The following is an 11,162-nucleotide window of genomic DNA, read 5'->3' on the forward strand; positions in this document are numbered from 1 at the left end:
CAAAAACAGTTAAAACATTCTTCTATATATTTTCTTTTGTGTTCTGGAGTAGAAAGTAAGTTAGGTTTGGATCAATATGAGTAAAAAGATCTCAAAAAGCTCATTGTGTGGTTTGGTCCAACATATTCATAACATGCAAATGTTAGTTTGTTCAGTAAATAAAATCATACTAAAATTGAATGCCTGCATGGTTTGAAACAGTACATGAAAATAAAGCTGGTGTTGGGGAGTTCTGGCAAAAGCACAAAACAATTCTCAGTAGAGTTCCCCTCTCCATTTAAAGTTTAAACAGATCATGATCTTATCTTATAATTGAACAGTTGACCTTCCCAAAGCGGACACTGCAAGACATAAAACTTCTGTCATTGTGAACTAACAGAAACACTCAGAATCTAAACCTTTTAGTTGGAACTTTGATAGCTTGACTGAACTAAATCATCTAGGATAAGCGCATATTGAAAACACATTTGATTTACATATTTTCTCATATGTGACCCTGGACCACAAAACCAGTCACATGGGTCACTTTTATGAAATTGAGATTCATACATCATCTGAAAGCTGAATAAATCAGCTTTCCATTGATGTATGGTTTGTTAGAATAGGACAATATTTGGCCGAGATACAACTATTGAAAATCTGGAATCTGAGGGTGCAAAAAAATCGAAACATTGAGAAAATCTCCTTTAAAGTTGTGCATTTATGTTCACGATTGTGCTGCATTCACTCACAAAAATAGATGTTTTATATATTTATGGTAGGAAATTCACTAAATATCTTTATGGATCATGATCTTTACCTAATATCCTAATGATTTTTGGCATAAAAGAAAAATCGATAATTTTGACCCTTACAATGTATTGTTGGCTATTGCCACAAATATACCCGTGCGACATGTGACTGGTTTTGTGATCCAGGGTCACATATCTATATCAAGATTTTATGCTCGGAATTTTCGATTAAACACCTTTGGACTGGAACACCAGGGATGAATCGTATTCGAGAGAAATGCCTTTCTCTCTCCAGCGCTGTAGCCGGAAAATTGTTTTGATACCAGAATTTCAATGCCAATTTATGAGCTATTTTATCACCCTGCCAGTAGTGATTTAGGCTGCCCTGAAAGTGCCACATTGAGGCTAACTGATATTTAGCACTGATGACTTCAAGGACATATACCCCAGGTTTCACAGACAAGGTTTAAGATAGACTAAAATGCATGTTTGAGCTGTTTTTACTGAAAGCAACTTTTACTGACATACCTTAAAATATGTCAGTTCCATTGTTTTTTTTTTTTTTTTCTAAGGCACGTTTATAAAAGCTACTTAAATGCCCTAATTGAACTAAGGCTTAATCCTGGCTTAATCTAAACCCTGTCTGTGAAACCGGGGCATTGAGGACTAAAACTTAAATATAAATTAATTAAATCCAAATATATTAAATTACACAATAAACATTTATGGGTTTCTAAAGTTGCTTTAAAGAAATCATTATTTTTAATTTAGCAAGGATGCATTAAAGAGACAATAAATGTATTTACATTGTTACAAAATATTTCTATTTTAAATAAATTATCTTTTTAACTTTCTATTCATCAAATACTGACAAAAAAGAAGAAATGTTTCTTGTGCACAAATCAGCATATTAGAATGATCTCTGAAGGATCATGTGACACTGAAGGAATGACTTTGTCAAAGGAATAAATTAGATTTAAAAATGCTGAAAAGAAAAGCTTTAAATAAATAAATGCAGCCTTGGTGAACATGAGTCTTACAAAAACATTTTAAAAACCTTGTGGACCTCAAACTTTTGAACATTAGTTTTTTTTATATAAGTTTGTGTATACACTCACCTAAAGGATTATTAGGAACACCTGTTCAATTTCTCATTAATGCAATTATCAACCAATCACATGGCAGTTGGTTCAATGCATTTAGGGGTGTGGTCCTGGTCAAGACAATCTCCTGAACTCCAAACTGAATGTCAGAATGGGAAAGAAAGGTGATTTAAGCAATTTTGAGCGTGGCATGGTTGTTGGTGCCAGACGGGCCGGTCTGAGTATTTCACAATCTGCTCAGTTACTGGGATTTTCACGCACAACCATTTCTAGGGTTTACAAAGAATGGTGTGAAAAGGGAAAAACATCCAGTATGCGGCAGTCCTGTGGGCGAAAATGCCTTGTTGATGCTAGAGGTCAGAGGAGAATGGGCCGACTGATTCAAGCTGATTGAAGAGCAACTTTGACTGAAACAACCACTCGTTACAATCGAGGTATGCAGCAAAGCATTTGTGAAGCCACAACATGCACAACCTTGAGGCGGATGGGCTACAACAGCAGAAGACCCCACCGGGTACCACTCATCTCCACTACAAATAGGAAAAAGAGGCTACAATTTGCACAAGCTCACCAAAATTGGACAGTTGAAGACTGGAAAAATGTTGCCTGGTCTGATGAGTCTCGATTTCTGTTGAGACATTCAGATGGTAGAGTCAGAATTTGGCGTAAACAGAATGAGAACATGGATCCATCATGCCTTGTTACCACTGTGCAGGCTGGTGGTGGTGGTGTAATGGTGTGGGGGATGTTTTCTTGGCACACTTTAGGCCCCTTAGTGCCAATTGGGCATCGTTTAAATGCCACGGCCTACCTGAGCATTGTTTCTGACCATGTCCATCCCTTTATGACCACAATGTACCCATCCTCTGATGGCTACTTCCAGCAGGATAATGCACTGTGTCATAAAGCTCGAATCATTTCAAATTGGTTTCTTGAACATGACAATGAGTTCACTGTACTAAAATGGCCCCCACAGTCACCAGATCTCAACCCAATAGAGCATCTTTGGGATGTGGTGGAACGGGAGCTTTGTGCCCTGGATGTGCATCCCACAAATCTCCATCAACTGCAAGATGCTATCCTATCAATATGGGCCAACATTTCTAAAGAATGCTTTCAGCACCTTGTTGAATCAATGCCACGTAGAATTAAGGCAGTTCTGAAGGCAAAAGGGGGTCAAACACAGTATTAGTATGGTGTTCCTAATAATCCTTTAGGTGAGTGTATGTATGTGTGTGTGTGTGTGTGTGTGTATATATATATATACACACAAATAAAGGTAGAGTATTCAATGAACAGTAATTTATATGTGATTATCTGTATTACACAAGCATTATAATTTGATTATCTGTATTACACAAGCATTATAATTTTTTTTGTGCTGTCAAGAGCCCATCAAAAAGACCACAAGCAGTAATATAATATAATCTGGAACTACTAAAATGAATAAAAAAATGAATATGGAGACTCCTCAGTGGTTATTTCAGTGAAACCTAAAAATCACTTTCAAAGATAAAAAAAAACTCGAGAAATACAAACCAATTAAAACTCTAAAATGCATTTCCCTCAGTTATTTAGTTATTTATCCACTAATTGGTATTTAACCAAGAATAAAGCAAGAAACAATGCAGAATTTATTCTATTTTTGACTAAAACAATTTCAATGCATGAAACAAGGTAATGTACACCAAACTTTAATTTGTACTTAGTCATCATTACATTATAAGGCGGTTGAAGGTTGTTGTAAGATGTCAAATCTTTTGATCAAGTTTAGGTTGACTTTATGCATTCTTTTAAACACTCTTTGTGGGCTTTATCCATCCATCCACACTTCTATTCTTCAAACCACTAATATTCTGTGTAAGTCGCAGGGATGCTGGATCCTATCCAAGGGCACTAGGGCAACATGCAGGCTAAATATGTAACCTACATGTTTACAGCCAACAGAATGTAAATGCCATTGTTACAATGGATTTTTAAGGCAGAAATGGCAGACAGGCCAAACTTAAATGTCAAATGTGCACACATTTTTAATTCAATATGGCTCTAATCCTCCAAACAACAATTCCTTATAGCCCTCAAGGTGATAAATGTGTCACAGAATGGATATGTGTATGTGCCAAGACAACTTAAGTCTCAATTTATACAGTCTACAAACCATATTTCAATTGATCCTCTGTTACACAATGGGAGATTGAGATTAGGACTGTCATTAGTGCTGAATTACTGTGGTTTTAGAGGTTTACGATCCCTTTGTGCTTCTGATCATTGATTCCATCATGGCCCATTGCTCCTTTGTGACCTGGCAAATAAAATCAAGGTAAACATATAACAAATAAAGCAATGAAAACTCCCCATTGTAAATATCTGATTGAGTCCAAAAATAAAAAATCACCTCCTTCAGACCATTGAACTCGCCAGCCATGGAGACATATTCACCACCATCCATTCGAATGATCTAAGGACAGAGGAGCTGTTAAAGCTGGAAATTTGTCTTTCACTGTGAAAAACATATTAGCTTCCCTGTCAGGGCTCCTCAACTTTATAAGTAGAGTCATTACAGTAATGCGCCGGACTATATAATTTCATATTGATCTCTGGAGCACTACTTTTCCCCCCTAATTCTTCACAAAATTCCCTCTGCTACCCATCACAGAGGGAAAGAGAGGTGTAGGTTGTGCCCTTGTCTCTGTTTGGCTGTAAATGGAGAGGCCCTGTGGGGAAGACTCTAGGTGAGCCCTTGCCCAGAGAGGCGAAGCACTTTTCACGCAAGGTCATCGAACTCACCGCTCCTGATATCCAGCTGGCGTAGTCGCTGCAGAGGTAGGTGGCAAGGTTGGCGATCTCTCCAGGAGTGCCCAGACGACCCACGGGTATCCTCGAGAGCGTCAAATTCTCAAACTGTCCGGTGGGATCCAGTCTGCTAAATGCACCCTTCAGAAAGATACTGGGAGAGTTATTATTATGTTTGGAAAACTAAAGCTTGAAAGTAAATAATAAAATAATCCAAACTGGACTAAGTCAGTGAGTTGAACTAGAGAACTGAATCAGTCTGATTTGTGAACAAATCATTCAGACTGGTTTTCATTGAAAAGATCCGACCAGAAAGCATGATTCATTCACAAATTCACTCTACACACCAAGGGATGGACAACATTTTCAGAGAAGAAGAACTTAAAACATGCACACTACCTTGGTTTTGATTGGTCCAGGTTGAATAACGTTAAATCTCATGCCGTATCTACCCCACTCAGCAGCCAGAGACCTGTAGGTAGATACAATCAGCCTTTACACATGCTCTGATTTTAGGGATGAAAATTTTAACCGATACCGATAACCGATAATTCTTTATATTTGAAAGGCGCTAAATATTGACCAATAAATCTAAATACTAATTTTTATTTCATTTTTGAGAGCCTGATTACAAAAACAAAAGTCTCACCATTAAAAGCCATGTCCCAGCACACAATTATAATGTTATCATTATAATTTTATGTAGCCTATACGCTGCATATGTTGCACTGAACTGTATTTTCCTTTTCTGAAGTGATTTCAATCATATTTGAAGCAATTTAAAACCATCATGGCAAACAGTGCGCATCTCAACTGTCTCAGCTGAAGGAAATCCATTATTTATTGCCTTTAATATATCGGCCAAATTTTCTTATTGGGCCAATAACATTAAAAATGAACATTTTCGCCTGATACCGATATGGTGGCCGATATATAGTGCATCCCTATCTGATTTATTTGAAATTTGTCCCACTTTTTGGGGACATCTGGTCATCCTTTCTATCAGACATGGCCACTAGTGCTTCTAGTGTAATTATCTCCCTGAGACGGACCTTTTTCCATTAGGTTTATCACACAGCACTAGTGTAAGCACTAGCAAACATGGTGGCTCAAAGTCAAGCCAAGGAAAATGCAATCAAATGGGTTTTAAGGCTCTGGTGATCTCATGTGAAGAATGTAACACAAATCAATCAAAATTTGTCAAATCAGACAATCAGTAATTGATTAAAAGTACTGTGTGTGGCCACTTTGCAATTAAGCAACAGATATTTTTGTAGGGTCTAAATCCAGTATACAATTAATGCAGTGTCTGAAACCACTACAAATTCAATATTTGTAAGATTAAGAAATTCTTAAAAAAAGAAAGAATAATAAGACCTAAAATTCATAATAACAATAATAAGATATATTTAAGAAATATATAATTAAAAACATTTTAAGATTCTGCAGTATTTAGAACTCACTAATCATACCAAATGCAAAGAAAAAAAATCATTATTTTTATTATTAAATGCAAGGCAATTGATTCAGACAAACAACTTCTTATGGAATCAAGATCATCTCTGTTTATCACTCATGATGTAAACCAATTTTAAAAATCATGATATATAAATAAGTGTCATGGTGCTTATGTTATATGCAGTATCATCCTGAAATAAGACATGCTTGGTTTAACTGAGCTCCTCATTCCAGTCTTCAAAAAAAGTAAACAATTGTTTTATTTGAAGTAAATTCTGTCGTTGAACTAAACATTTAAGCAGAAATGATATTATTAATAAGCTACTGATCTAAATCATTAGGTATATAGTGTGCTGTCCAGTGTCCACCTCTCTCTATTGCATTTCCAGCATATTTAACACTCCTTAAGAGGATAGGATCAAGATCCCCATCTTACAATTAAAATGTAAATGAAACATAGCCACTGCACCTTCATTATGATAACATATGCAGCCTTTCAGGAATATATTAGAAAGGCATTTGACAGGAGGACCTGATTCTCAAAGGCCTGCCAGGAGGTGAATTACCTAAAAACGTGTCTGTAGTTTAACGGAGTACATACGTGCACAGCTTCTCCACTCCAGCTTTAGCCGCAGCGCTTGGCACAACAAATCCTGAGCCACTCTCAGCGTAGATTGTGGTGATGGCCAGAAAAGCAGCACCTTTAGAAATTCAACAAGATTATCAGTTTCTGGTGCTTTAAATGAGATCAATCTATAGGCTGCAGATGACCTGTGACATGACAATTTATAAATAGTTCTATGTGCATCAAGAATCTAATACCTGTTTTAAATCACTATTGAAATGAAAATACAATAAACGCATCGAGGCTTGAAGGTCAGACTTGTTATCAGCAACATAATATCTTTGCACTTGGAGTTAATGGAGTAATTGAACAGTCTGTAATCACCATGGTCGAGGAAGCAGAAAGAGGTCAAAATAATCAGGTGATGTCTGAATCTGAGCAGCTCATTCAACAAATACACACAACAAACACACAAATATAACTGAGGCAATGAAATGGAATTATCTTATCTTGCTAGTTGTCATCTTACCCACACACACACTTGGGTCTTATCATTGTAAAATATAATAAATGTGCTACATAAAGACTAATGATGTCTTAATTTACACATGAGTAATTATGCTGCAGCTTACTGGTCACAGCCAGAAGCTGTTATCTTCACAGAAAACAAAGAGAGCAGAAAACGGCATGAATGCACATAAATTAGCCCATTACAAAAACAAGCTTGATTAGCAAAACAACTCTGACAACTTTTTTTATGCCACTTTCCAAAAAAGCATTATTCATGGAATGTGCGAAGAAGCCACAGGCAACCTCATTACTGCAGAAACATAAAGACAACGGGCAGAAGACAAACGTGGATCATCTGGACAACTTAGTTAGTCACAAACATAGATGTGATGCTGTAAAATTTTCCACATTTCAATTCATCACACTATAAAATAATTGGTCACAATGTAACTTACAGATCAATGAAAAGTTTGTTCAGTAAGATTTTTTTAATGCTTTTGAAAGTCTTATGCTCACCAAGGCTGCATTTTTAATAAAAAATTACAGTAAAAACTACAGTACAGTGTTCAATACAATAGTTATATTGTGAAATATTATTACAATTATTATTACAAAATAAAAATAACTCTTTTCTATTTTAATCTATTTTAAAATGCAGTTTATTCCTGTGATGCCAAAGCTGGATTTTCATCAGCCATTACACAAGTGTCATATGACCCTTATTTAAAAGAACAACATTAATTTTAAATATAAATCTTTTTTAATGATATAAATGTCTTTAATTTTGATTAACCAAATGCATTCTTGCTGAAAAAAGGTATTAATTTCTTTAAATAATAATAATAAATTTACACTACCTTTTAAAAGGTAAGAAATGTTCTGGGTTCTATATCTCTAATGACAGAATCTGTGACATGCTGTCAGTTATCACAGATGATAATAAATAGTACAGATTATCAGTGACTTGAGCACTATGAAGGATTTTTTTTGCATTTACTGCCCTCTAGTGGTTAAGCATTCCAAATCAACCACCTCCAGCCAAACAATAATCATACATTTATGAATTTGGCAGAAGCTTTTATCCAAAGAGACTTTCAGGTAGACATTTTAATTAGTTCACTCACTCCCTGGGAATCAAGCACCATGCTCTACTATTTGTAACAGCGCTGCATACTACAATGGTTCCCAACCCTGGCCCTGGGCTGTGTCCGAAATCACCCCCTATTCCCTTAAACAGGACTTTATTTGAGGGAACAGCCATTTGTAGTGGTGTCCGAAACCATAGTGGTTATTATCGAGTTCACTAATTCAATCCTATAATGCACCGCAATAACGAGTGTACAACTGACACTCAGTGGCTGAGAATACCTATAATGCACTGAGAGGGTCGTTCACAAGATGGCACCCGCAGATGAATCATCCATACGTTCATTTTCCAAACCAGTGGTCCAATGTGTGTAATATCATGCAGGTATAAATTCCTTTCTAATTATTAAATTATTTAATAAAGGTTTATACATGCTAGTTTCCATGACAGAGTTCAAGATAAATCTTTTCATTACTACTGGAGCTGCCAGTTTGCCAAGTTTCAAATGGTTATTAAACAGAAAGCACAAACTATACAAAAGCAGCAGCCCTTCTGACACACTCAGTGTTCGAATTCACTCACTCGTTTTCATTCACTCCTTCAAGTGGACTATATTAGTGGACTAATGTAGGGAATAGTGAATGAGGGTATAGGGGGCGATTTCAAACACAGTTCCCCCAGAACTACACATTTTAGAGTACGGTTACACAACAACGATGTACTAAAAATGGAAATATTTTTCACGTACAGACGACAACATTGTCAAAAACTTCCATGTTCACACAGATGACGCTGTATTATGCCTGTATTATTCCGCTGGGTTATGCATGCCAGACTAGTGGTGCATAACATCAAAGTTTTTTCACAAACTTCTTTGTTTTTATCGTTTGCACAGAGACGATAACAGTATCGTTGTCAAAAACTTGCAATTTGAATCTTGTTTTCTAAAGTTTGCATTTTCAGGCCCCTAAAATGCAGTTGTCATGTAAATGAACGGCCAAAACGCATAAAAAGTTTTCCGTTTTAGTTGAAAACGGTGTTGTGTGACCAGCCCCTTAAATATCTCCCTAATCAAAAACTCGTCAGTAAAGATTTAGATGTGAACCTTAGATGTGTCAGATAAAAGAGACAACAAAAATCTGCGGTGCTTGGTGTAAGCCTACTCCAGGGCCAGGGTTGAGAACCACTGGCATACTAAATATAAGCAGATCTTTATCATGATTAAAAGTTGAATTACCATACAACTACTTTGCTACATCTCTATAAAAATAATAATCACCTTTCTCAGCTTTGATGAGGCGTTTCCCGATGTCTAGCGTGACATAGGCAGTGCCGTTCAACACTATGTCAGTGATGGTTCTCCAGGCATTGGGAGACAGCTTCTCTGAAGGAGAGATGAAGTTTCCAGCTGCATTGTTTATCACCACCTGGCAAACAGAATCCCAACGCATCAGAAGGAGTTTTGTGTGAAATCTATTGTATCACTGCTGTTAAGATGGAGATCTAAACCTACATCCGGCAGGCCGACATCATTGACAAGCTGGTCAACAGCAGCTTCAACTGAAGCAGGGTCTCTTACATTACACTGGACGGCATGGACCTGAAACATCAACACATTTGAGGATGAAAACAAGTTCCTCACCAAAAACATGGCAATGTTTGCTTAGATGCGAGAGGTACCTTGTTTTTTGTCTGTTGTGAGATTTCCTCTGCTGTTTTCATCAAAACATCAAGATTTCTGGAAGTGACAACAAGAGACTTAACACGACTATTTTAACATGAATTTTGGATTTGCTTGCAGGGTGTCATCAATTATTTAGGAACTAGAAGACAAAATAACAGTAAAAACAGTGATCGTGAGAAATATTACAATTTAAAATAACTGGTTTCTGTTGTAATATATATAAAGATGTAATTTATTCATGTAATGGCAAAGCTGAATGTTCAGCAGGAATTACTCCAGTCTACATTGTCACATGATCCTTAAGAAAACCTTCTAATGTGCTGCTCAAGAAACATTTCTTACTATTATCAATGTTGGAAACAGTTGTGCTGCATAATGATCTTATAAGAGGGGTAACTAACCTGCTGGCTATCACGCATTCTGCTCCCAGTGAAGACAGAGCAGTGGTCATGGCTTTTCCAAGTCCTGTTCCTCCTCCAGTGATAAAGGCCACTTTGTTTTTGAAAGTTCCTGGGAGAAGCATAACACCTTCAGAAGGTGGGAAGAATCTAGCTTGACTGCTCTGGTATAAAGTGTTTGTCCCATTTCCAAACAACTGTTAAAGGATGCAAAGAGGGTCATTTTATTTATTCAGACAGCAGCTAATAAAAAATGGGTGAAAGGTCATAAGGACAATGCAAGTATAAAGTACTTACTGCTTAAGCTATGCATTTAGGGAAATATACATTATAATTAATAGAACATGTCTCAAATGTAGCCTTAATCATGTATGAAAGGTATGATTTTTACATTCAGTGTACATTAAAACAATTAAAAGAGTTAATTTTACTGCGCAAGCTATTTAAAATTGAATTCCCTAAAATGCCATTTAAAAACGTATATTTTATAAAACTTAAAGTTCAGCTTATGAGATTTTGAAACTAAATTACAATTTAATGCATGCACAACTAAATAAAATTCTTACTCGTGCTGGTGTGAAACACTTGTTTGGAGTTAAAACTCCATTTAACAAGGCCAGTCCTCTGAGCACCGCCATAACGTCAAAAGGAAAAAAATATATATATTTTAGAGGGAGAATACGTGTTGCAACAAAGTCAAAAGCATACAAATAAACTAGTGAAGTCAGACTCAGTAATGACTCTGACGCATTGAAATCACTCTACAACTAAAGTCCGAAAATCCTGAATGATATCTTCCGGTTTCCGGTTTGCCGGCTGATCTGAGATCAGTT

At 36.4% G+C, this 11,162-nt stretch overlaps 1 protein-coding gene across 1 annotated transcript; it reads right to left on the reverse strand.

Moving 5' to 3' along the window:
* Positions 1 to 3,124: 3,124 nt before the first annotated feature.
* Positions 3,125 to 11,114, reverse strand: decr1 (2,4-dienoyl CoA reductase 1, mitochondrial). Its single transcript, XM_081389019.1, has 10 exons — positions 10,896 to 11,114; positions 10,333 to 10,526; positions 9,928 to 9,985; positions 9,761 to 9,847; positions 9,527 to 9,674; positions 6,687 to 6,786; positions 5,027 to 5,099; positions 4,622 to 4,768; positions 4,230 to 4,292; positions 3,125 to 4,136 (listed from the first exon to the last, which is right to left on the reverse strand). Exons 1-10 carry the CDS (start codon positions 10,965 to 10,967, stop codon positions 4,077 to 4,079), a joined length of 1,002 nt encoding a protein of 333 aa, XP_081245145.1. The 5' UTR covers positions 10,968 to 11,114; the 3' UTR covers positions 3,125 to 4,076.
* Between the last annotated feature and the right edge of the window lie 48 nt (positions 11,115 to 11,162).

The sequence above is a fragment of the Scardinius erythrophthalmus genome (assembly GCF_964197995.2).
Source record: "Scardinius erythrophthalmus genome assembly, chromosome: 16".
Classification (NCBI taxonomy): domain Eukaryota; kingdom Metazoa; phylum Chordata; class Actinopteri; order Cypriniformes; family Leuciscidae; genus Scardinius; species Scardinius erythrophthalmus.

Coding starts and splice junctions, on each gene's coding strand:
- decr1 (XM_081389019.1), bottom strand. CDS start 10,967: ATGGCGGTGCTCAGAGGACTGGCCTTGTTAAATGGAGTTTTAACTCCA. Junction 9,848..9,927: donor CACAACAGACAAAAAACAAG/GTACCTCTCGCA, acceptor TTGATGTTTCAG/GTCCATGCCGTCCAGTGTAA. Junction 4,137..4,229: donor AGTTCAATGGTCTGAAGGAG/GTGATTTTTTAT, acceptor TTTATTTGCCAG/GTCACAAAGGAGCAATGGGC.